This window comes from Marmota monax, unplaced genomic scaffold, assembly GCF_021218885.2.
Source record: "Marmota monax isolate L192 unplaced genomic scaffold, Marmota_monax_Labrador192_F-V1.1 WCK01_AAM20220418_F8-fsc00028, whole genome shotgun sequence".
Classification (NCBI taxonomy): domain Eukaryota; kingdom Metazoa; phylum Chordata; class Mammalia; order Rodentia; family Sciuridae; genus Marmota; species Marmota monax.
In genome coordinates, this window is record NW_026694779.1 from 8,186,654 (window position 1) to 8,214,176 (window position 27,523).

Here is a 27,523-nt window from a genome sequence, read left to right on the forward strand (position 1 = left end):
GTCCCCAACACAAAAGCTGAGCCTGGATGAGCTCTTCCCCCAAGCAATAAAGCTGGCAGCTTACAGCTCAAGCGCCATTAGCAGTGGTTCTTAACCTTGGCTGCACAAGAGAATCACCTCAGGAGCTTTTAAAAATCCCAAGGCCCATGAAAACAGGATCCTTGGGAGTGTAATTCACACACACTGTATTTTTGAAAAGTTCTCCTGGTGCTTTCTCTGTGCAGCCAAAGTTGAGAGTCACCCATCTCCATCCACATGACCCAGACAAGGTATGTGCGCCTGAGGACACCAATCCCCTCCCCAGGGTGCAGGGTGGACTCCCTGGGCTAACGCAGGCAGCATCCTCAGCACTGCCATGCACTGTCAATCAATCTTGGAGCAGGGAATTAATTCTCTAAGTGGCTGTATCACGATCATGGGATCAAATCTCTCCCTTCTGCACTCAAGGTCTTGTTTTGGAAGGAGACACGGAGCAGAGATTAAGGCTGAACAGGCAGCCAAGGCAACAGCCACCTCTGGCTCCTGTTACTGAGGGCCTGCATCAACAACTCTTTTTTCAAAGTACCCCTGTCCCCCCGCCCCCTGCATCTTCAGATGAAAACATTCTCCTGACAGCCTCGTGCCAACTGGATACAGGTCAATACCAGTGGCCTCAAATGGCTTCTTTCCATCTGAATGTCTGCCTTCTTAGGCTCCTCTCTTTAGCCTTCAACCAAAAAGCCAGTTTCTAAATCACTCAGCAATAAGGACCTATAACTTAAAGGATCTAATCTGCAAATGGCAAGATTTCAGTCCTTTGAAAAGGAGGCCCTAAGTTAATGCTTAACCCAGGGGTTCCTCAACACCATCTGCATAAAACAATCACTTAAGAAAGCCTCAAAGAATGCCAGTACCCCAGTCCCCAAACTCTGGAGATTAACTTAATTGATCTAGAGGGGGGCCCTGAGCATCTACTGAATTTGAAAGTTTCCCCAGATAATTCCAGTAGGTGGTTATAACGAACCCCACCACATCAAAAAATAAAGTGCTTTTTATGGGAGATTGCAACTGTATTTTATACACCTTCTTCAATCAACTAAGCTACCTTTCAAGACACCGACACCAAGAGGCAAAAAAAAGAAAAGAAAATCCAACATTGGTGGGAAAGCTTCCTGGCTTTATCTTTTCACTTTAAAAGCAAGCGCAATAATTAAGAGTGGCTCATTCCAGGTCAGGTATCTAAAACTATCAGGGCCCCCCCAAAAGGGACAATGAGATCTACTGAAATAACCCATGTTCCTGTAACTGGATCCATACATCCTATTCAGCTGGAGGAATACATGTACAAATGAAAAGCTTTAAACTGAATCAGCACCAACATTTTTTAATAGGCACGTGAAAGCCCTAGGAGAACCCATCCAAATCTTGACAATAAATTTATTTATGTCTTATTCAAGAAGCTGTAATGCCTCACACTGTAGAAGAAATATGTAAGTAAATAAACCTATCATTGATTTACCACCTTCCACCCTCCAGCCCCTACAAAGCCAATGCCCTTCAAGCAAGTCAAGGTGACCCCTCAGGAAGGCCACCACCTTACCTCTGAATTTCTTAGGTGGGTTGTTAAGGTCTCCAGCTTCTGGCTGTACAACACAACGATCATCAACCAGGCTGCAAAGAAAACAGAGATGAGTGCCAGATCAAACCAAGTCTAGGAAAATAAAACTCTCGGCAAAAAATTAAATATCCCAGGGCTTTTCCTGCACAAAATGTAGACTTCGTGTTCTTCTGCCAGGGAGCTGTTTGCAATAAAGGAAATGGAGTTCCATCTAATCCAAAAGCCCAAGGTTCTGCTTCTATGCTGGATGCATTAGGCGACTGTTCTCTGCCCTGAACCATATTCGTGATAGATGTGGGCACAATCTGCTACACTGCCAAGGTCAGAAGACATCAAAAAAAGGACGAGTGCAATCCAACGAATGGTTAGCTGAGGTGCCAACTTTGCGCCAGGCACTGTACTAGGCCTTGAGATGTGAGGGTGAAAACGAGCCAGGCCCCAGCCCTTAGTGAGCTTAAGGCTACTGCAGAAGCCACAAAAGCAAACTGATAAGGACAGTGTAACTGAAAAGGCTGTAAGAGAAGGAAGAAAACACAGCCAGAAACCCAATGTGGCTGAGGCCACGAGAGTGGGAGGCAGAGGAAGTCACACTGGAATTAGTGGGAGAGTTGAAATAGAGGTGGGAGGACAAGGAGGGTACCGTCTCTAGGTGCCGGAAGCCCAGAGAAAACCCACAGAGATCGGGAGGGAAGGATTTGGAGCTTCAAACGTGATGAGTGGACAAAGCAGGAAAATAAATCACCAATAAACAACCTCCCAACCTCCCCGGCAGAAAGCAAAGATGCTCTAGGCTACAAGCTCCATGGAGGTCGTGGGAGCCTAGTGTGCAGCCCAGAAGATGCCCAAGGCTGGAAGTCAGTGTCCATTTGGTGAGTGAACCAGTGTCCAGAGTAGCCACGGGCATCTGGTCTCCTCAGGCTTCAGAGCATAAGACCTCACTGTGCATCAACAGGAGCGCCAACATGGTCCAGGGTCTGAGGCTTTCTGTTTCTTTTTCTATCATTTATTTTTTTATTATTTCTATTTATTTATTTATTTATTTATTCATTCATTCATTTACTTATTTTTGCAAAAACTCAAAAGAGTATAAAGGGCTATAAAAACTCCACCCTGGGGTGTAATCACATGAAAAGCAAATGGAGATCAGCAGAAGAGAGGAAACTGACCCGGGGGTGGAAGGAGGGGCAGGAGGGAGGGAGGAAGTGCAAGGAGGGATACTGACCAAATTATATTGTTACACTGTGTGCATGGACTAAAATGCAACCGCAAATCCCATCATTAGGTAACAGCATAATGCACCAATAAAACAAACCCACCCTCAATCCTGTTAGTGGTAATACCACCAAAGCCAACAAAAGACTTGAAAAGGTGGGCGCAGAACCCCAGGCAGGGCTGTCATTCATCCAATTCTCAAACCAGGAGGAAGGAGGAGGACAAAAGGCCCTGTTCAGGTCTAGACTGCTGAAGGCTCTCTGCCACCTGCAGATGTGACTGTCCTTCTCACCCTTTCTGATCTCAGTCTCTTCATCTGTAAAACTGAAGAATTGGTCTCAAAGATTCTCACCTTCGCTCATCAGTCTTTCTCCATCTAAATAACACTCATCCCAGGACCCTGTCATCCCCCAGGCTTACTGAAGGGAAGGGACCCAAGAACCTTCATTTCTAACAGGATCTGGAGGTGACTCAGAAGCACGTCACTAGTTAGCATCTGTGAACAAACTGGCTCTCTCTCTTCTGAGCTGTGACTCCTTGGGCTGGAGTTCTAAAGCTCAAGGAGCAGATGAAGCCACTTGGAGGTGAGCACACCCATCTCCACCAACAAGAGGGGGCCAAGGAGCCAGATACCAAGTCCCACTGAGCCCCATGACTGGTCCTCCATAAAATAACATTAAACATATCAAAAAAGAAGAAGGGGGGCGCAAACTTAGTTTTCCAAATCAATTTTGATGCCAACTATCCTCCAATATGTGCAGATAAAAAGGTGAACACAGTATTCATCCAAAGCAAGTACCAGAGCTGGGCACACTGACACATGCCTGCAATCCCACAGACTCAGGAGGCTAAGGCAAGAGGATCACAAGCCTCAGTAACTTAGTGAGACCCTGTCTCAAAATGAAAAAAATAAAAGGGTCTGGGGATGTGACTCAGTGATAAAGTGCCCCTAGGTTCAATCCCCAGGTTAAAAAAAAAAAGTATTAGAGATCCAAATTTTAAAGAACAGCCACCCTCTCTTGATTGCTTTTTAATTTTTTTAAACATTTTTGCAGGGTTGGTGTTGTGGCTCAGTGGTAAAGCGCTTGCCTAGCGTATGTGAAGCACTGGGTTCAATTATCAGCACCACATTAAGTAAATAAATAAATAAAATAAAGATATCGTGTCTAACTACAACTAGGAATATTTTTTAAAGACTAATTTTGCAGTTCTAGGGATCAATCCATATCTTTACTTTATGTGTGTGCAGGGGGTGAGGGGGGCTCATTTGTTAATTTGTTTGCAATACTTTTTAATAGGAAAAAATAAAGCAAAGAGTTCAAACCTTGGAGGAGTTTTAAGAGGTAGGACCCTAAAAGGAGGTACAATCTCAGGGGCTGACTGGGACTCTGCATCTGACCCGCATGCATGTGAGCCTGGATGGCTCGGTGGGACAAGGGACCCCGAGGAATGGTGAGCATTCAGTGGGGCAGAAGTCTGACAGCCCTGACATCCAGACCAGAGCTGTGGGCAGTGGGGAGGGGTGCTCTGAGAAGCTGGGAAGGGAAAGGCTGCCCTACAGAAGGTAACTGTCAGGACCCCTGGCCTTGGAGACGAGAGCCTTCCAAACTATGAATCCTTGGACAAGCATCTGCACCTCTCTGAAGTGCAGAGGTGTTGCCTCCATGAACCATGGTGACACCGTGAAGAAGTGGGTGCTGAGGATTAAGAGGAGGGTGTGGGCACTGGACCTAGTACAGCACCTGGCACACAGTGAACACCCACGGGGCTCACGCAGGGCTTACCGCTGCTGTACATTACTGTCGCCATTGCTGAAAAATAAGAGGGTGAAAAATTCAACCATGGCAGATGGAAAGGAGGAGGAGGCAGCCGAGATGAAAGAAGGGGCGGTCAGAGAGGAAGAAGAGGTCCACCAGGTAGGGACATCCAATATAGAAGCAGTCACTAGACTGGTGACCAGGCAGACCCAGTGACTTCTTTTTTATCAGCTGACTGGAAACCAAACTTTCTGTACAGTGAGAACCCAGGTCTAATTGAGCTGCAATTCTGTATTTGAAATACTTTCCTCCTTGAGGGTGGAGTAAGCTGAATGAGGCCTTGGGAATACCCATAGCATCAGTACCAAAAACAAGCCTGATTTCCATAATAGCTATAATTAAAAGAAAGATTCCGGCTACTGTAAAATAGAGGTTTTTAGAGACACTATGGACCTGCCTTCTCCCCATATACTTGAGATCAGCTCTTGCCAAATTCAACAAAGCCTCCGCAAGCCTAAGTACTCCTCCGTACAGAGTACACACCATTCCTGACTGTCCGGAGTTCACCATGTTGATCCTCCATTCTGCTCTTGTCTGCCTTGGGGGCCACTTGGCTTCTCATTTCCTCTTTTAGACAATAGGAGTAAGAGGAAAGGGGAGAAGATAATCCAATGAGGGCATAATGGCATATATTTATATCCTTAAAAGTGGAATCAAGGGCTGGGGCCATGGCTTAGAAGCAGAGCACTTGCCTAGCCTGCGTGAGGCACTGGGTTCGATCCCCAGCACCACATAAAAATTAAACAAAATAAAGGCATTCTGTCCATCTACAACTACAAAAAAAAAAATTTAAAAAGAAAAAAAGTGGAATCGAGATTGAAGAAAGCACAAACAGAAAAACCCGATTGACACAACTTGGTGCCATTTGTAACTTTCAAATGCATTCGGCAATTTTAGGTAGGAAAGTTAAGGAAGGTTCTGCTTCAAAGAGACCTAAGTATCCAAGAAGTTCTGAATTCATAGAGTCGTAACTAATGAGGGGTTTGTTCTTTCAAAACAGATGGAAAACAGTATTCTTGTGTAAGAGGTTAAACTTGGCTAACTTGGGATTTGGAATCTGTGATTTCAACCGCCCTTGGAAAAGCCGAGTAAAACAGTAACATGATTATCTTAGGAAAAAAAAAAATCATGTTTTTTTTTTTAAGCAGATGTTATGATGTCTTAAACAAGATCCTGCCACACAAGAAACTGTGTGCTCTTACCCCAAGGTGCTGATAAATCCATTTGTAGATCCCTCGGCGTACAGAGAACAAATGTCTCCAATATGTAGGAAACTGGCCATTTTGTCAGACATGGCTTTCTTGAAAATCCTAGACAAAATAAAATATGCAACATGGTTAGAAGCCATGCCAGGTGGTGGGAGTAGCGGGGGTCACCGAGAGCTGGCTTAGTTCAATGTTCCAAAGCGCCTTACTTAAAAGCCAAATAAATAGGACTTTGACAGGCAGGAGATTCCATGAGCCAAGAAAGGACATAGGCACCACAGTTTTGCTCATAGATTATTTAATCTCAGGACATTCCAACCACAGTAACATTCATCTCTAGCAAAACCAGCCTGAATCCGATTCTACAAGTTGTGGACCCTCAATAATAAACAGTGACTATTAAAGACTGCGCGGGAACTTGGCCAAGAACTTGCAGCAATTAAGGGGCTGGAAAGTCTGACTTATGAAACATTAACATAGTCAACGCGCCTCAGGGAATGTTAAGTTAGAAGGAAACACCTGGTATAAAACTTGAATCTGGCAGGGCTATTAGCCCAGGGCCAAGGTACCAAAGAACAAAATGATATTAACAAAAGGAAACCCGGTGTCATAAATACCCCCAAACCCTAGCTGCCTTATTGAAAATTCAACTGTACGCCCTTCACCCAAATGTTACTTAAATGGTTTGTTGTTGTTGGTGGTGGTGGTGCATCCTTCACCAAAAATACTTCCAGAGAGAGAAAGGCAGTAGGACAGCACCTGGCTCCAAACCCTTCAGTATTCTGGTGAAAATAATAAGGTTCCCAGGCCAGTGACAGAGCAAGTCAGAGGCAGTCTTTGAAAATACTCGTAAGTTCCACGAAACCTTTACAAAGCCCAGAAATCATTAAACACACACACACACACACACACACACACACAAATATCAACAAAACATTGAAGTGATTCATAAAAACAGCTTTTCATCAGGGCCATGAATACTGAGGAGTGGGAGCCAATTTTAAAAAGCTGAACTGACACTGACCAAACAAACTCCTTCGCATGGGAGGAGGGTGGGCTGCTATGGATGGCAGCTCATTCCCTGCAGACACCTGGCGGGTAGATGCGCAGAGAAACAGAGGGCTCCCCCAAGCCCAGACCCCTTTAAACACCTTTACCACCTGCCCCCCTCCCAGGAGTCATTTATCTGGCAAAGCCCAGGGACTTGCAATGGTGTGGAAAAGTGCTCTCTCCCCTTCAACTGCTTTCTGGGTGCCAAGTTTTCTTTTAGGAACAATCAGGCAGCAGTGATCATCATGGAACTTGGGGAAGCTCTCTCCTCCCTTAGCAGGAATGCCAGCTGCTGAGAGCAAACCCTTTCAGCTCAAACCCTGCAGCTTCTTGCAAGCAGGGGAGGACTCATTTTTTCCCCCTCCCCACAATGCAGACCTTGCAAGAGAGATAAAGAGCATTTCACCAGATACAAACTTATTAATAGAGGGAGAGAGCAACTGAGAATACAGAATAAACTCAAACCAAAGAGCCAGCATCTGTGAACCTGAAGGAAAGACACAGAGAGGGCTGGCCAAGGGCAGCCCTCTAGAATCCTATCACTGGTTGTTTCCTCTTAACTAGATACTACACCGAAGGGCAAGGCAACTTTTAAGAATTTTTAATTAATTAATTAATTAATTTTTACAGTACTGGAAATTGAACCAGGGGTGCTCTATCTCTGAGCTACATGCTCAGCCCTTTTTGAACTTTATTTTGAGACAGGATCTTACTAAGTTGCCCAGACTGGCCTCTAATTTGCAATCCTCCTGCCTCGGCTTCCCCAGTAGCTGTAGTAATAACCTCCCCAGGAAGGTTTTAAACAATATCCCTGCTGGTGGCACTAGTGACAAACACCAACGGATATTAATATTTCCCCCGTGAGTTTATATTTAAAAGTTTTATCTTTAAAGGACCAGAAAGTCAGCCTATTTCTGGGACCAATTTTTCCCCCTGCTATGGTACTAGGGATCAAACCCAGAGCCCTGCACATGAAAGGCAAGACTTTACCAGTGGGGGACACCACTAGTCAATTCTGATATATTTTAAGGAAAACAAAAACAGGGTATCATGTATCATGAAGGCACAAAATGATTTTTCTTTCCAGCACTGAGGAATGAACTCAGGACTGCACATGCTAGGCAAGTGCTCTGTCCCTGAGTTACATTCCCAGCCCTGGGACCAATTACTGGAAAACGATTTGCTTGAATTTTGAGTCAGACCAAATCTGTGTCTACACACACCAGCCTCCCAGAAGGACAAGGGGGAACTGCCAAATGCAAAAGAGCAGGTATGTGCTTGGGCAAGATGACCAGGGCCTTCCTTGTCCAGGGTGACTAACACTCTCCTCTGGGCCTGCCTTTCAAATGGGCATTGGGTCCCAGTGAGGACCAGGTCAGGAAAGAGCAGTGAGACTGCTGGGTTAGGAACGTTCATCACCATCTGGGTACCCTACTGAAAGGTTCCAGGCCCGTAACGCGAAGCAGCAGACACAATCCAGGATTCTGGAATTACAAAGTGTGACGTCACCAATGTCGCCTGCAGCTGATAATGGCAACAGATGCTTAGATACTGAATTTCGACAGCAAGATTCTGCCTGACTTGCATTCCTGATCGCAAGAGCTAACCATAGCCAACCAAGCACTCTCATGCCCAAAAATGTTCTCTCGCTGAATCTTCACCACCATAGCCCGGGAGAGGCACTGCCATTATTCTCATCTTTTGCTGGGCAAATGACCTCCAAAGAGGTTAAGACTCCCAAAGCATATAAAATTAGCGAGCAGGTGGACCAGGGTTTTTAACCCGAGTCTGACTCTTAAATGAAGTCTTCATCAACAATCCCTAGAACACAGGCCAAACTGTTCACTATTCTTCTTCCCTGGATGGTGAGATTATGGGGGACCAATTTTCTTCTTTATGCACAATTCGGTTTCCTGATTTTTCTATTGTGACATTTCCTAACTTTTCAATGTAACATTTCCATAGGTCACAGGGAAAAAATTAAGCAGATTCTCGCTCACCAATATGCTTATTAAGTTGACAAGATAATTGAACAAGTAACCTTTAGCCACATTTTACATTTTCCCCTGAAAACACAGGCCCCTGCCTGCCCCACAGTCCTCAACCAGGCAAGCAGCCAGTAGGAGACAGATTCTTCCCCAAGGGAATTGGCAACAATCCCCCTTGCTGAGGACCAGAAAGAAGGCTCTGGTCTCTCTGGAAACCTCTGGAGGTCTCGCCTGGCCTACCTTTAATGAAGGGCACGGGAGGGAGGGGGCTGGTGCAATTATCAGTGAAGTCCGGGAAGGAAAAACAAAGGCCGGGGAAAGTCAAGAGAACAGGCCGCTGGGGTTGAGGGGAAGAGGTGGGAAGCAGGGCCCTGAGAGCAATCTTTAGGAAGACTTCCTGTTGTTGGGAAGCTGGGTGGGCGAGCCTGACTCTTTATCAGATTCTGGACCATTTGTGTCTGCAAGCCTGGAGCAGCTGCATTCAGGGCTGGGTGTCATTCACACAATGGCTGGGGACCACACGGGAGAAAAACAGAGCCAGCCTGCCATGGAGCTGCATTATTGCGGTGCCTCCAACTCTGGGGACACACCCGGGGCTCTTGGCTAACAAACTCTGACATACAGGAGAACAGGCCTGGTGGTCAGTCTGGGAGGGCCAGCCTAGTGCTCTATAGGTAAGCTGCTGCTATTAGCTCTCCTCCGCCTTGGGGATAATGCTAACTTCAAGGGGGCGTCTCAGCAAAAGAGGAGAGCATGCTTGCAAAGGGCCCGGGACAGTGGCCCTTTGCACTGCTCAACACTACCTATTTTCTCTTCAGTGAGGAAAAAAAAAAAAAGTAAAATTGTGGAAGACTCCAGGGTTTAAAATATTCTTCATAAAGGTGAGGATCTGCTGTATACAGAGTCAGCTGGGTATTTTAACAAATCATCTCCTGTCTGACCCATGACATGTATTTTACTTCAGGGAAGATAATCATCCTCCTTAATTTCCCTGTAGGGAAAAAGCTGAACAACACAGAATTATATGCAGCTCCCTACCAGAGGATGCTGGCCTTGCAAAATACACAGACTTGCAGAACAAATGCTGGTATGAAGCATGCAGTGACATCTCTCGTCCAGCAAGGCAATCCCCCCACGGCATCCCTTCTGGTTGGACTCAAGTTCTGGTTCAGCATCTGACCTTGATAGGAATACCTCTACTGTCCCCCGGCCACACACACACCCACAAGGACAGGCGTCTCCTGGAACTCTGGCTACTCATCTATCCTTTGACACACCCCTTGCCCCAAGGAGCCGATGGTACGGCTTCAAAGTGACTGCATCCAACCCAACTCTGCCACTTACCCACCATCACATTCACCAAGCACTCAGCAAAGGACCCTGCATGCAGTGGACATGCTATCTACAAAAGCTTCGACTATGAGACCGCAGCTACCACCAGCCACTACCACTGGGAAGGCTGAAGCCCCTGGTAAAATAGGTTTATTCCCAAGGGGCATGGCCAGGGCAGCGGAAGGTGGAGTGCTACCCCTGGGAGGGGATCCCACAGATGTAGCCCCAGCAGCCATCCTGCCCACTGGCTGAGCTCCCCTTTGCCCTGGGAGAAATGTCTCCCTGGGCAATGTTTGAGAAAAAGGGAAATGGGAGTCCGTTCCTAAGCAGGGAGCAAGAACAACACAGTCGCAGATCTCCTGGGCAAACAGAAGCCAGGGGGGGTGGGCTTCCCCTCTGTATCACTCTCTGCCCTCTTTGTACCTTCCCTGCATCTCCTGGTGCACTCTGCCGGCCCCAGCCACCTCCGCGTGTCCAGGGTTCCCAGGTCTACATCTCACAGCTTGTAGATACCAGGGTTCTGCTACTGGATGCCCACAGCATCTCAACTGCAAAAAAGCACCCACCTGCCTGCCCAGCTGCTCCTCTTCCTCCGCCTGTGCACTATCTCAGCTGCCAACACCAAGGCCAAGTGACACCTCCAGTCTCCCTTCTCTCCTTATGGCTACTGCAGGGCCTTTGTCCATGTTTTGAGCCCAGAGCATTCTCAACCCTGCCCCTACCCTTGGCCCTAGTGAAGGCTGAGTCTCCCTTCAGATCTCCATCAATTGCCATTTCCACCAGAAACGCTCCCCCAACCCACCCCACCCCCCCGCCCCATTAAGACAAACCCCACTCTTACACTCTCTCTGCCCTGGGAATCACTCCAGCCCAGCTTCAGTTCCAGGTTCATATTTGTGATACTTCGGCCTGACACCCTCAATGCCCACATCTCATTTTAGAGATTCACTGTAGGATCTGTTTTGTACAAAAATCACATCCCCAACACCAATTCCTAGCATGCAGTAGGTGCTCAGTCAATATCTGTCCAATGGGGGAAAAAAAATGAAGAAGCTGAACTGACCATCAGATCTCACCGATTTTAATCTTTCAAATATTGCTGAACCTTCCAATTCTTTGTAACCCCTTCTCACCTCCCCCTGAGTCTACCATTTCTTAACTGGACACTCACTATACAGCCTTCCTATTCATCTCTTTGAAGCTATCAAAATCTATTCTGCATATAAGAGCCAGAATGATCTTTTAGAAACATGAATCAGACCACATCACTCCACCCCCGCCCACCTCCCCCGCGATCGCTGGGCTTTGCAGGACCCGGCTCTGGCTCCTCATCTCTCTCTACCCTCCTTCGCCCTCTAAACTCCAAGACCCCCCCCCCCCACAAGCTGGATGCATCTCTGTTCCCTGGGCTTTGTATACGCTGTCCCCAAGGCATTAGAGCTTTCTCTCCCTCCTATGCCAACACGATTTGTCCCTAACTCCCGCTCATCTTTATAGCCCCAGTTTGAAGTCACCACCTCTAGGAAGCCCACTCTGTCTCCCTACCTGGGCTCACTACCACTGTCCCAGCGTGGCTTATTCACTTCTTTGCTGACCTACTTCTCTTCTCCACTGACTACAAACCCGCGAGGGCAGGGACTGGCGTCATCTTCCTAGCACCTGCGCCAAGCCAGCCCCCAAGCCTGGTTTCAATGGAACAGTAGTACCAGCCTATCTACCGCCTAAGTGAGTTGAGACTTTTTTTTAGGAGTCTGTTTTCTAAAGCAAATTAAAAGCCAAGTTGTACGTCACTGAATCGAGGACAGAGAACGGAAGCCTACAGGCCTTTTTTTAGCAAATTTCTGAGAAATATGGGAGCAAGAAACAAAAATTCTTGAATTTCACCCCTGGAAAGCTACTCCAACTTCTGTCCTTGTTATGATTCGGATCTGGGTTGTGCTCGAAAGGCACCTGTTGATGCAGGAATAGTCACCAGAGAAGTGACGGGACTGGGAGAGCTGTGACCTCAGCAGTCCATCCAAGTCTGAATACATGGACTGGTGGGGACGGTAGGTGGGCAGGGCGGGGTGGAGGAGGTGGGTCACTGGGGGCCGAGCCCTGGAAGGGTGCATCTTCCCTGTGGCCCCGTCCCTTCTCCTCTCCTCCCTCTCCACTTCCAGCTGCCATGAGCAGAGCTTCACTTCTGTACCACAATCTTCCGCCATTTTGCTCTGCTCCACCTTGGCCCAGAACAATGGAGTTGGCCTACCATGGATTAAACTTCTGAAACTCATGATCCAAAAGAAAACTTTCCTTCCTTTAAGTTGTTCTCATGGGGTATTTTAGTCACAGCAAGGAAAAGCTGACTAACACCGTCCCCATCAGTGGAGAAGAGAAGCTGACTAACACACTAACACCATTGGCCATCCCCTCCATCCTTCTAAAATGGCTTATGAATGCTGACAAGTGTGCATACATAGAGAGACAGACTCAGAACCCCGAATTCGACTCTCAGCTTCATCATCTACCAGCTGCGTGTCCTTAAACAACTTCAAGAGCCTCTCTGAACCTTACCTCCCTTATATGTAGGGTGGAGTGGGGGCGATCCTTCACCTCTCCTGAGTTTATTATGAGGTATCAACCACCACCATCATGTGCTCAATGCCATGCTTGAACCTTACTAAGAGCTCATTTTTGTACTCACGAATGAGACTGAAATGAAAACATTTACTCTGTTGCTTCAAAGTTTTCACTCACCTCTGCCTTTACCTTGTGATTCCTATGCTTGATCTACATTTCTTACTTGCTAGAAATTGACCCTAAGACAACATGGACCCCAGAAACCTCTAGATCTTCTGGACACCTATGAGGTAGCTAGTCTTGGGACAGCATGGCCCAGGTCCTATAGTTTTCTGGTACCGGAATTCACAACCCAACTCCCTCTTTTAACATCAAACCGGGTCCCCTGCAGGGGGTGGGGAGGGTGGGAACATTTTCAAAGGGATGATAATTCAATTATTTAGACTCTTTCCCATTGTGGTGTTATAAATGGGCAGAAGCATAGCTTTGCTGAAAAAGAAATGCTTCATTTAATTTTTAAACAGCTCAAAATAGGTTTTGGAAATTTTTTTTTCCCCTAAAAGCTTTGACTGTGGCAGAAAACTCACTTATTGTACTTTTTCTCATCTTTTATTTCTCCTGCACACACTTTAATTACATTATATTCATTTTCCTAAGGAAAAAAAAAAACTTTTTAACTTTCGCCTACACACCATGCAGCATTTAAGAGTTTAGGAACTCCTGAAACTGAGACTAAATTAGAACACTTTCATTAACTAAGACATTACCTAAGGTATCACATGTCACTTCATCTTTAAAGGTGGACAGATGAGGGAGAAATGGTAAGATGACTTAGAGCCAGCTCCAGGACCTCAAAGCCACAGACCTGCAGAAACCCACCAAGAGGCAAGCTTCCTTCCTTCAATTCAGATGAAGGCACCTAGCCATTGTGGATGAGCAGTCTGGCTTTCAGAAATGGGGCAGGCCTGGGAGTCAGGTACTGAGGACTCTCTGACCACATCTGTACCCTTTCCTGACTACCAAGCTTTTCATGGGTGCTTTAGGGCCCAATGACCAGAGAAAGTCGTATCTCAGCCAAGACATAGTCTCCAGAGGCCCGAATGGGAATCACTGACCCCTCTTAAATAGTCAAGCTGGCTCGTGTGGCTATGTCCTCTGTTACAGAGTTTTCACCTGGATTCCTACCACACCGGTTGTAACAGACACCCAAGTGCAAAGCAGCTGTGAGATGACCTCATTTCAGAAGAAGGACCCACCTCACCTGAGACCAAAAGCTCTAAGAAGAACTTTGGAGAGACAGCAGAGTAACAGCCATCAAGGAATTTACACTTGAAGCTGCTATTCTCACAGCGAGGAACCCATGCTCCATCATTTTCTCATGTCCCCTCCCACTGCAGAATGTCTAGGCTGCTTGGTATGATCATGCTATGGGAAAGAGATGAACACGAGACCAGTATCATCGGTATTCAAGTTCTCTGTGTTCCTTTATATTTTAGGGGAGATTTAGCTGGGATGTCTTTTTTTTTTTTTTTAATTTTTCAAAAATAGCTAAAAAGCATTGCTTGTACATTTATTCCTGAACAGAAAGATCTGATACAATATCCAGACACAGGGACATTCAGCTGCACCCTGCCACTAAAGCCTTCAGCTTCTCCCTCTCACCCGTTCCATGCTGCCATCCAGCCTTCTAATGACCCATGGATCCCAAGAGCCAGTGGCTCTCCATGAGCTTCCTGGGACTCCTTCAGGGGAATTTCAAGGTCAAAACTCTTTTCCTAAAAACACCGAGAAGGTATCTGCCTTTTTATTCAGTGTCTTACACACATACAGTGGAGTTTTTTCCAGGGGTTGCAAGACTATGTCATGACACACAGAAAGCAGTTCAGATATGCACTGGGCGAATCCTTGATTCAGCCAGACCTTACGACTATTTGCAAAAATGTAAAACGATGTCATTCATCTCAAAACTTTCTTTAAATATTATTTTTCATGAGAAATGTTACTAAGTTAACAGGTCAGGGGTTTTCTCAGTTACAGTGTTGTTAATTTCTAATGTAAAAATTAACATTTTTTTTGAGGTTCCTCAATAGTTTTTAATTATGTGAAGAGATCCTGAGATTCAAACGTTTGAAAAACACCACTATGTACTTTCCTCTGGGATTTGCTCTAGCAATGGCCGAGTGCTTAGGACTCATACTGTTCAAATAGGAAAAATTAGCTATAGGAAAATACAAAACATAAAACTAAACAGCCAGGGGTTTAGAGAGTATGACCCTCAATATAAAACTTACATCTTCTGTTTTATCCAACACACGAACTGATCTCTGCCAAGTGCTGTCACTGTTGCAGTAGCTGGGGATACAGGACAAAACCAGAAAAGGTCCCTGCCCTCCTGATACTATGGAAGGCAGACAGACAGCAAATAGACCAGCTAAAACAAGCAAGGCAGATCAGATATGAGAAGTAGATACAAAAAATTAAAACGGGGTGATACGATTGAGCACCAACTTAATTTTGGCTGGTCAGGAGGAAGAAACAAAAACTAGATGAGACATTTAGGCTAAGATCTGAAGGTCAAAACAAAAAGTTATGCAAAAAAATTTAAAAAAAAATTCAGGCAAAAGAGCATTGTGAACAGAAGATACAGCTAGTCCAAAGACCCAAAGGCAGAGGCTTTGCAAGATCTTGGCAAGTTCAAGAAAGAGGGCTGGTCACAGAGTCTGCATAATTGATGAAGAAAGCAAGAAGGTACAAGTAAGGTCAGAGAAGAGGGAAGCCGGGGCCAGAGGACTTCACCAGGCAACTTAAAAAGGCCTGAAATGTTTGCCGCCTTTTTTTATTGCTTTGTGTTGGAGATGGTGTCCAGTGCCTTGTGCATGCTGAACACAGGTTTCCTTTTATTCTAAGAGAGAGATGGACAGTTCGTAGCCTTGACCAAGGTACTTCCTTTCTGGCCTGCAACTTCTCTGCTATGATATGGAGATGACGAGGGGCTGCCTCCTGGAGTTATGCTGAGGGTTAAATGAGAGAAGGTGACGTGCACGTTCAGCACACAGGAAGTCCAAGAGAGCAAGTTCCTCCTGGTCGCCGTCACTCTACCTTCTCACCTGCTCTGTCTTCTGTTCTCATAAACTACTCTTTCCAAACATCTCTGGGTTCACAGTCAGCTGAGGATCATCCCTACCCACCAGCCAGTCCAAGTGGGTACAAGTAGAAAAGGGACCCATTATAAGATGCATTAAGCTGGAATGTTCTCCTAACAGAACCAGAGCCACCAAAGCACAGCCAGGTGAGGAACAGGAGCCTGCATCCCACTCAGGGAGCACTGCTCTGCCGCCTGGCCCCAAGCACCCTGCAGGTGGACGGTCTTTCTTCTATGGAAACATGTAGCTAGTAAAAGTCCATCCTGTTCTATCTTGGCTTCTCCATTCTAACACATCCTCTGAAACACTAAGGGCCCCTGGCAAAGTCCTTTAGTGCTGGTTTTGATTACTGCTTGCTTTAAAAATAACAAAATCAAAAAGGTTCTTTAACATTAGCGATCACAGACAGGGGCTCAGGCGTGAAGGCTTAAAAGTACCTGGGGATCCGAAGGCTGTCAGGCAGCTGGCCCCTGAGAACTGCGGATAAGGACCCACACTGAAAGGTGCCACTTCACTTTGGGGTGGAGCATCTGCCACTGGGGCGGGTTCCTGACGGGCAGAGCAGACAAACCATGAAGTCTCTCAAAGAGAAAATAAAAGCATGCCCAGGAGAAGGAAGAGCCACTGGCGTCTGACCAACCTCCGGGGAAGGGGCCAAGGAAGCTCACTCTGGAGGAGCACAAGTCTTCTTAAGTCGCCCTCGCCCAGGTACATATATGGGCATAAGCTGTAAATACAGGGTAGCTCAAACCCAACACATTTATGCTGGACTCGTTCAAGAGGGAGAAAAAGGTTTTCCTTTTGATAGCATTGGCTTCTGCTGCTAGGCTCCCTCGGGGTTAATTTCAGAACTTCCTTTTGAGTAGAGATGCTTGGGTGATATCATCTGCTTTATGAAATGAGGATCAGCAGCAGGACGTTTTTGGGCTGGACATGGTGCCACCCTCTTCCCACCAAACACACCCACACTCAACCCCCTCCTGGGCCTTCTCGTCCCATTAGCTGCCAATCAGACCATCCTGAGAAACACAGCCTGTCCCCACCACGACATAACTGGTTCTATGGTGAAAAACCGCTTCTCTCGGAGCACACATCATATTCTGCTTTCGTTTTCAGCCAGTCGGAAAGGAAGTCAGAAGTTTCGGCTTCAAGCAGGGCCCTTTATGACAATCTCAGAAACAGCCGCTGTAAATCTCAAGTTCAGAGCGATTCTCTACCTTCAGTGTTGCTCCTTATAAACACACACACACGCTCACACACCCAGACACACAAAGCTACTTTTATTCACATACACATCTGCTAAGTAGTCTGTTCTCATAACAAATGCACCTCCTGCCAGAAGTTATTCCTTGAAAAAGATGCCCAAACCGACATCTGCTCTTAACTTCTCAGAACCAAAGTAAGAGAAGTCAATCAAAAGCTCAAAACTAGCCACTAAGACAACCTTAAGATTTGGTGGGTAGACAGCATTGAGCCAAAATTCCTCATTTTATAGGTGGAAAAACCAACTAACCAACCAAGTTGAGGTCCAGTGATTTCTTACAGATCACACGGTCCATTAGTGGTGAGAGCTAGTCCAATACCACAGGGCTCCACACACCAAGGCCAGTGCTTGTGGGAGGTGGGAAGAGGATGTTTATTTTTTTGTTTAAAAAGCAAGGTACAGGGAGCTGGGGCTGGGGCTCAGTGGTAGAGCGCTTGCCTAGCATGTGTGAGGCACTGGGTTCAATTCTCAGCACCACATATAAATAAATAAACAAATATCCATCAACAACTAAAAAAATTTTTTTTTAAATAGAGATAGACAGCTTCTTTAAAAAAAAAAAAAAAGGGGGGGTACAGTGGCTCATGTCTACAGTCTCAGCTATTTGGGAGGCTGAAGAGGGATGATGGCAAGTTTGAGGCCAGCCTCAGGAACTTAGTGAGAGACCATCTCAAAAAAAATAAATAAATAAAAAGGGTCAGGGATGTTGCTCAGTGGTAGAGCACTCCTGGGTTTAATCCCCAAAACCACAAAAAAGAAAAAGGAAAGAAAGTTTAAGTCCACCTCAGCCTAAGAAGATACCCTTCTGCCTAAACCACAAAAAGCCAGTAAATCTAATTAGGTCAATGTCCTCAGAAAGATAAAAATCGACTCCAGGACAGTTTCTCAACCCTGCCACTATTGACACTTTGGAGCCCTAGTTCTTGGTCATGGGGAAACTTCTATTTACTGAAGTGTGTAGAGCAGCCTCCCTGGCCTCTACCTACTGGATGCCAGCAGCACTCCACCTAGTTCCCCGGATAGGGCCACAGAAAGTCCCCCGACAATGCCAAATGTCCCCTGGAGGGCAGAACCACAGCCCTGGTGGAGAGCCACTGATGTGGCGCACAGATTTAGCTTTCTTTGTTTTTTTCCTCTAAGATCTTTTGCAAACATTTATCACTATACATCTTGGCACCAATGACCCGAAGCAGGTATTTTTGTACCTCTTCTACAGAAAAGGAAACAGGCACACAGATCTTCTCATTTTGCCTGTACCCACAAAGCCGTCGACGATGGGGGTCCAGGAGTCTGCATCCTGCAGCCCGGCACTCATTCCCTCCCCTGTTATTAACACTGACAATTCCCCAAAGCCACACATGCCCTAGAGAGTGGTACTGAGCAACATCTCAAAACACATCAAAAAGAACAGCTTAACACCACTCTACCTGGTCCCCACGTTGCTATCCATAGCAAAGGGGCTTTTGAAAGCCAAATGCCAACAAAAGAAACATTTCATCAGCAGAGAGAGACAAAAAATTAGATTCTTCTGAGAAACAGCCTACAATCTTCAAAAGGAGAAAAAACATGTATATAGATGACTTCATTGTCCAGCAGTGGAGGCTGAGGCAGGAGGATAGCATGTTCAAGGCCAGCGTGAGAAACTTAGCAAGGTCCTGAGCAACTTAGTGAGGCCCTGTCTCAAAATTTAAGAAAGGGCTGAGGATGTAGCTCAGTAACGAAGTACCCCTGAGTTCAATCCTCAGTATTAAAAAAAAATACTTCTTTCAACAAATATTTTATGAGTACTTTCTATGTACGAGGTACACTTGTGGATTTTTTTGAAGGTCCATGAGAAAAACAGAGATCAAGTGCAAGTGCTGTGGAATTCCAAATAATAGAGTTTCAAGTATCAGGAAACTTCTTAGAGGAGAAATCATTTGGGCTGCATCCTAAGGAACAGAAGGACATGGCAAAGGGCACCCAGGGAAGGTGTGGAAGAACACAGCAGGCAGAGAGTAACAGGCAGAATGTGCACAGACACACCACAAGGCAAAGAGATGGACCTCCCTCAGTCTGGGTGTCCTATCAGGTTTTTCTGTTCAGAAAATAGGTGCCTGGGATGCTTCTTGGCTGTTTTTGCAAAACAAAAATTACTTCCTAGATAAAAAGCTCTTCTTGAAATGCAAATAACCAATAACCACCAAGGAACTTGGAGGCTAGTGATCATTTTCTCGTATGTTCAGATTTTCCTGATGAGTAGTAATTAACAGTACTGAGTCCATGAATCTGGCTGACAAGACAGGTCCTAAAACATAACTTGTCCATTCCTCACAGTATCTGAAAACAGCAGGTTGAAATGCAGCTGTTTTGCTGTTGTTGTTGTGTGTGTGACAGAGAGAGATCTCGCAGCCCTCGTAGGTTCCCCAGGTGGCCGTGTCTTTCCACAGCTTACCTGAACAGCCAATGAAAGCATCACTAAACGTATGAAGTTTCCATTTTGGTCAGGGAGGAACCTGACCACCCTGCTCAGTCTCCTCTGGGGGCTGTGCTTTGGGCTCCCTTTCCACTTCACTGAAAAGGAGAAGGCTGCTGGGGAAGTTCAAAGGTCAGTCTCAACAGGTTTGAGGCAGCCCCGAAAAAAAACAAGGGAACTATAAAAAGACAAGTGCTTAAAAAGCACCCGCCAAGCAAGCAAGCATCCCCGGCACAGCATCTCAAGGGTGAGCTCATCACCTGGAGATAGCACAGAAACCTCCAGTTCTGACTCAGTGGGGCCTGAAGAGTCTGCAGCTGCTGACAAGTTCCTAGGTGAAAGCCAGGAATGGTGGCCTGGGATTGCACAGTGGGGAGCACAGATGCAGCACAGTGTTGTTGGAACTCTTGGGTGCAACCCACTGTAAGAAAAAAATATTGAAATCACAACCCCACGTTCACTGTGGGTGAGAGAGAAGAGGGAGGGGGGAGAATATTTTGTTGCAACATATACCATTCTTTTTTTTTTTCCCAAAGGTAAAGCATTCCTTTTTTTTTTTTAAACCTTTATTTTATTTATTTACTTTTATGTGGTGCTGAGGATCAAACCCAGTGCCTCACACGTGCTAGGCAAGCACTCTACCACTGAGCCACAACCCCAGCCCCACATACACCATTCTTTTTAAGTATGGGTTGAGCACGCTTAAGCCCGAATCTGAAATGCTACAGAATTCAAAGTTGTTCAAGCAATGATGTGATGCCGGGACTGGAAAATTCCACACCATTGTAACAAAGATTCACGCCCAAAATTATTTAAAATATTGTATAAAATTACCTTCAGGCTGTGTGTATAAGGAGCACGTGAAATTAAATGAATTTCATTTTAAGACATAGGTCCCATCCCAATACATCTCATTACACGTATTCGAGTATTCCAGAATCAGAAATCTAAAACACTTCGGGTTCCAAGCATTTCAGGTAAAGAATATTCAACTTGTATCAACATAACACTCTTTGATACTTTCTATTCTACTTAATCCACTTTAAAAAGTCAATCAAGGCCCATGAAATGGATTTCCCTACTTCTTAGCAAAGTGTCACACAACTAGAAAAACAAGCTTGTGGAACAAGGTAACATTCCTACTAAAACTCAGGCCAATTAATAAGGAAGTTGAGATTATGTCAGAATTCTAACAGGCAAAGGTGTACCAAATGTTCTGTGGAAATGCTTTCATTAAAAATGTTTAGGTGGGGCTGGGGTTTAGCTCAGTGGTAGAGCACTTGCCTAGCATGTATGAGGCACTGGACTCGATCCTGAGCACCACATAAAAATAAAGGTATCATGTTCATCTACAACTAAAAAGATATTAAAGAAAAAAAAAAACTGTTTAGGTGTTTGACAGCGTATTGGAACACGCTAATAGTCCCCATTACCTGGGAGGCTAAGGAAAGAGGATCACTTGAGCCCGGGAGTTACAAAGAAAAACAATTCAGGTTTTTCTTCAATTATTAATTAATTTATTTTCAGAGTCTAAGTTACTTAGGGCCTCATTAAGTTGCTGAGGCTGGCCTCAAACTTGGGATCCTCCTGCCTTAGTCTCCTGAGCCACCAGGATTCCATGTATACACCACATGCCCAGTCAGAGTTTTGTTTTGTTTTTTTAATGTATAACATAATATTTTAAGAGTCTCTGCCTTATAACCTCGTCAGTGAACCACTACTAGGTGTATACTTCTTTGAGTCTGCACTCTTGGATAAGCAGAAGTCTCTAAATACCATTTCTCTCTTAAAAAAATGAGGGCCCCTTAATGAAATGGCTGGTTTGAGAAATACAGAATATGAACTTGGAATATCTTGTCATATACAACGCAAGAATGATACTGAAGACCTTTAGGGCTGTATCCAAAGTCTCAGGAACCAATTTGAGTGACATCCCTCTCCTTAAGCAAGGACAAATAATGTGAACTTCAATCAAGATAATGACACAAGGGGCTGGGGATGTGGCTCAAGTGGAGCGCGCTCACCTGGCATGCGTGCGGCCCAGGTTCGATCCTCAGCACCACATACAAACAAAGATGTTGTGTCCACCAAAAACTAATAAATAAATGTTAAAAATCTCTCTCTCAAAAAAAAAAAAAAAAAAAAGATAATGACACAGTGTAATCCCAGCCGCTTGGGAGGCTGAGGCTAGACAATCGGAAGTTGGAGGCCAGCCTCAGCAACTTACCAAGGCCCTAAGCCACTTAGTGAGACCCTGTCTCAAAATAATAAATAAAAAGGGCTGGGATGTGGCTCAGTGGTTAACCGAGTTCAACCCTGGTACCCGGAAGGGGGGGGGGGGGGGGGAACTACACAAAGTAAAGCATAGAACACATGTTTAAATGCATGGATCACAACGATGTTCACAAATAACCACGCGCATTGGCTACCTCAGTGCAGGGTTCTCAACGGTGGCACTACTGATCCTGTGGAATGGGAAACGCTGACCAGTGTGCTATCCAGTAGCTACCCAGGCCTCTAAACATAAAATGCCAGCAGCATCCTCGGCCTAGATCTTCTGTGACTACCAAATATCTTCCCAGATATTGCCAGATGAGCCTCAGTTGGGAACCAGAGTCATGAAGATGCTACGGATTCATTATGGGTCCATGCTACAGTTTCCATTAAAAATTAATGGTATCCAACTGGGTGTGGTGGTGCATACCTATAATCCCAGAGACTCGGGAGGTGAGGCAAGAGGATCACAAGTTCAGAGACAGCCTGGGCAACTTAGTGAGACGCTATCTCAAAATAAAAAGGTTCAGGGATGTAGCTCAGTGGTAAAGCACCCCTGGGTTCAACTGCCGGTACCAAAAAAAAAAGGGGGGGGGGCGGTTTCCAGTATCTTTCAAATTGTTAAAATAAAGAGATTCAGCAGGGCTAGGGTTGTGGCTCAGTGATAGAGCACTTGCCTGGCATGTGTGAGGCACTGGGTTCGATTCTCAGCACCACATATAAATAAATTAATAAAATAAAAGTCCATGGACAATTAAAATATATATATATTAGAAAAAAGTGGCTGGGGTTGTGGCTCAATGGTAGAGTGCCCGCCTAGCACCTGCGAGGCCCGGGATTCGATCCTCAGCACCACATAAAAATAAATAAAGATATATATTTTAAAAAAAGAGATTTAGCAGTGGTCTTATCTTTCCTATATGAACTCTATCCTGGAATAACCAAAAACACAGTGGAAAATTTTTTTTAATTTATTATTATTATTATTATTGTTGTTAGCAGGGATTGAATCCAAGGAGTGTTTAAACAATGAGCCACATCCAGCCCTTTTAAAAAATATTTTCTTTAGAGACAGGGTCTTCCTGAGTTGCTAAGGCTGCCTTTGAACTCACAATCCTCCTACTTCAGCCTCCTGAGCTGCTGTGATCACAGGTGCGTGCCATTGTACCCATGAAAATTTATTCTTATAAAACCTTTTTTTTTTTTTAATGCCTCAGGGGCACTATTTTGCATTTTATTTAGAGAAGGGTCTCACTGAGTTGTATAGCGCCTAGCTTTTGCTGAGGCTGGCTTTGATCCTCCTGCCTCAGCCTGGGATTACAGGCGTGCACCAGCATGCCAGGCAAAGTATTTTAACTAATAAAGAAAACAGGAAAAGTAAGAATGAGGAGTTTTATAAGTTGAAACAAACTGGTGGATTAAGGCAATGAGCAGTCACCAACATCAAAATAGGAGACATCCATTATGAGTGAATGTGACATCATTCCCGAGTAAACCTCACCAAGCAGACTTAGAAAGAAACAAGACCTGACTCTGATTAGGACTACACATCTAACTACCAAATGACGACAAACACAGGGAACAGAGGAACACAGCTAAATCATACTAATGAAGTCGGCAAAATCTAAACCATAGGGAAATACAAAACCCAGTCTATTCATCCACAACCACAAACTGCATAGGAAAAAAGAGGTGCAGTGGAAACACATGAACTGAGATAACCATTTGAAGTGTATTTACTTAGATATTAATTCAAACTGCTATGTGCTTAAATTATATGCATTCTTACTATTTGTGTGTGTTTTATACCTATGTGCATATAATCTCAAGAAGTCTGATTTAAAATTAAATGTGGCTTTAACTAAATTACAAGTAAAGTTAAAATTGGTTTTGAAATCTAGGAAGCTAAGCAAGGCGGGGCCTGGTTAGCATTTGGATGAGAGAACAACTGTAGGTTTGTTAAGTATTTCTTTCTGTCTACATAAAGAATCTCAAAGTTACCTACTAAAATACAGATGAACTGCTGTGTCTGGGGTGTGCTTCAAAGCAATCCAAGACTCAAGAGAAGTCTGAAGATAACAAGACGGGTCATCCATTGATCATGGCTGAGGGTACAAGATGCATAATGAATAAAAAGGGTTCATTATACTGAGACCACTCGCTACTGGCACATGTCTTAAAATTTCCTATGGTCAAGTTTTTCTTTTAGTTGCAAGCAAACAGGAAAGAGTCCCTGGTATCACCTCACAGAATTAATTTACTTGAACAAACGAGAAATGTGATACTTAATACAGCCTTGACCTCTGTGATAAGATAGTAACATATGAGTAATGTTTTATCTTCCAATTATTTTTCTGAAAAGAACAGAATAAAGCAAGTGAGAAAAGCTGCACTCGGTGGTGATGGATCTGAATGATGTATTTTTTTTCACCGTAGGGATTTCATACCTGCCATCACCCAGATGAAATCCCATCAGCAGGACAGACAACTTTCAGAAAAATGAAGTCACAGATGTCTATTAAGAAGGTATTCAAGATGTTCTGGGTGCAGAAAATAAGTTTCCATATGGAAGCTACTGAATGAGTCCCTTGTTATGAAATTTAAATACACCCATAATTTTTACACGTGTATAATAAGGGGAAAGCCAGGAACCTAGTCTTGGATGGTTGGAACTGTTGCTATCCCATTGCTTATCTTCCTAACGTTTCACTACAATAAATACGTGTGTGTGTCTCTTCCCTAATAACTCAGTTTGAGGTTTGCACCAATGAAGACGTCCACTTGGGTTACAAGCAAGAGTCACTGATATGGGGTTTCTTATTCCCCAGGAATGTTGGAGAGCACAATGGTGGTCTTCATTCTGTAACCTTAAAATGAGCCTGGACAGAAGACAGGGTGGCAGGAGGGCAGAGAAGGCTTGTGCCAAACCCCCCATGTTACCATGAGATCCTTAGAATCTGAGGTGCAAGGGCTGGGGTTGTGGCTCAGTGGTAGAGCACTTGCCTAGCATGTGTGAGGCACTGGGTTTGATCCTCAGCACCACATAAAAATAAACAAATAAAATAAAGGCATCTGTCTATCGACAACTACAAAAAAATTTTTTTAATAAAAAAATTAAAAAGTAAAAAAAAAAAAAATTGAAGTGCAAACCAAATTCAGGTTTCCCTATTTATCGACAAAGATTCCTTTCCTACTAAACTGAATTTCAATCCCAGGTAAGTCATGTGAGTAACCAGACAGTCTTGAAGTCTGGGTTTCCCACCTAGAGTTTTCCCATCTGATACGGGATCTTGCTGCCCTCTCCAGAGGCTCTTTGGAAAAGATGATGGAATCCAGTCATGTTGAAAACCACACTGAGAATTCTGTCAGGGGCTAGAAATCCTCAGGAAATCACTGGTGGCCTGAGGAATCTGGCCTCTCACCAGGGGACCTCGACTCTCCTGCCTAACCCGACTCCTGTCACTATCCCTGAGCTGTGGTCACCCTGGCCCCCTTGCACTGCCTTCAACAGGTCCCACTTGCTCCCACTGCAGGGCCTTTGCACAGGCTGCCTAGACTTAACAAGTATCCTTTTTCCAAGATAGCTCCGCGGCTAACTGGTTGACCTTCTTCAACAAATCTCTCGCTCACACATCACCAAAGTAGCCCTTTCTGATCTCAACCCCTACCTAAGTACTCCCTTAGCTGGCCCCACCATTCCCTGTGTTGTTGCTATTATTATTTTTATTGTGGTAAAGCACACATAATTTTCTACTTTTAAGGATCACAATTCTGTGGTGCATTCACCTCACTGCCACTCACTTCCACAACTGTATCTTTTTTCCAAACTGAAACTCTGTATCCACTGAACAAACTCCCTCCTTCCTTCTAAACCTCCCACCCCCTGGCCCAATCAGCACACTATATTCTGGCTCTGTGATTCCTATCTTACTAGGTACCCCAGGTAAGCAGGATCATAGAGTATGTGTCTGGGTCCTTGTGTGTCTGGCTGAATTCATCAAAGCATCATGTCTTTTAAGTTACATCCATGTTGTAGCACGTGTCAGAATTTGCTTCTTTTTTAAGGTTAAATAATCTTCCACTGCACCCACACACGCTTTGTTTATCCGTTTATCCATTCATCCATCAAGAGACTCTTTGGTTGTTCCAACCTTTGACTACTACGAATAAGACTCCTGATAACAAGGGTGTGCAGATACCTGCTCAACTCCCTGATTTTCAATTCTTTTAGATACATACCTATGAGTAGAAATGCCACATTCCATGGTAGTGATCTATGTTCAGCTTTTTTGAGGACCCACCATTCCATTTTCCACGGAAGCTGTGCCACTTTGCATCCCCCTCATTCTTGTTGACACTTGTTATTTTCTGCTCCCCTAACCCTCTCTTATTTTTCTCCATAGCACTTAACAACCCGTCATACTCGATTACCTGCTTATTTAAATTGACTCCCCGCTCCCTAACTAAAACTTAACCTCTTAGGGACAGGACTGTTTTCTCACTGCTCTATCCTAACAACGGGATTTGCACATAGCAGCTGCACAAGAAAATCTGCTGAACAAATAAAATGCTTGAACTGCAACCACTTTAACAGGCTTTTCAATCTGCTAAATAGATTCGCCACACCACGTTCATTAAACTCTACCGGGTTTTGGGACTCTCAAAGTCTAACAGGTGATGATGATGATGATGATGTCGGCTCTATATTCAGCTGATCCTCATTAGCAATCATCCGGCAACCACAGACACGGTGACCATTGGAAGGAATCATAAAAATTGTGTCATTCGTGTCATTAACTTCAAGCTTAATCACACAGTCACCAAAAGAGCCACAGCAAAACTTAAAACAGCAAAAGTGGGACAAAAAAAAAAGCACTTTTAGTTCATAGAAAGCCTGCAAATGCAATATGTTTTAAAAGATCAAACCAACAGCAAAAGACATGGGACAGTGGCCTTGTGTAGACTCCTTAATTAGACGTATCCAAGGACAGCTTAACCTAGAAACCTAACTTTAGTCCTACTTTTAAATTTTTTCCCCTGTCGTTCATATTTGGTGTTTGTTGTTTCATTTGGTTTGTTTAAGAGCTGCATGTAAAAAAAAAAAAAAAAAAAAAAAAAAAATCAGACAGAATTTCCATGAGCTCATCATAAATGAGCTAAAAAGCCACGTGAGTTTTTTCTCTGGAAGTCAGTGGGTTGTATTCCATGGATCAGAGGCAGAGTCCGTCTCTCCCCCAGATCTACCTCAGCTGAAAATACTTCAAGGGAAAAGGCCACAGATCTTTCTTGTAGAACTAGTCTATTCTCCTCTAAGCAATCATCCCATCTCTCAGTCTTCAACAGAAGATGCTCAGGCTGGAGATTTCGTGCAACAGTAGAGCACTTACTTACCCGCCTACACCTGAGGCCCTGGGTTCGATTCCCCAGCACCAAGAAAAAAAAAATAGAAATCCATCTCCCTCCAAAAAAACACCCATTCTATTTCAAATGGATGACACTATTGTCAAGCTTTAAAGACTTTCACGGGACTTGATGTGAAGACTAATAGTAATTAATCTGGAACATGACGATCTTTCCCAGCACGATAAAGAAAATGTTGATGAGATTTTATGTACTGAACTGAATTA

At 44.6% G+C, this 27,523-nt stretch overlaps 1 protein-coding gene across 13 annotated transcripts in view; it reads right to left on the minus strand.

Moving 5' to 3' along the window:
• Itpr1 (inositol 1,4,5-trisphosphate receptor type 1) overlaps positions 1 to 27,523 on the minus strand; it is a 391,805-nt gene that overhangs the window by 360,744 nt on the left and 3,538 nt on the right. For 12 of the 13 annotated variants that reach the window (XM_058572993.1, XM_058572995.1, XM_058572999.1 and 9 more), the window contains 2 exons: positions 5,829 to 5,936; positions 1,580 to 1,650 (listed from right to left, as the gene is read on the minus strand). In XM_058572993.1, the coding sequence (XP_058428976.1) occupies positions 1,580 to 1,650; positions 5,829 to 5,920 (163 nt within the window). In that variant the 5' untranslated portion in view covers positions 5,921 to 5,936. Of the gene's footprint in view, positions 1 to 1,579; positions 1,651 to 5,828; positions 5,937 to 16,340; positions 16,453 to 27,523 lie in introns of all 13 variants that reach the window. The other variant, XM_058572992.1, reaches the window with a different exon arrangement.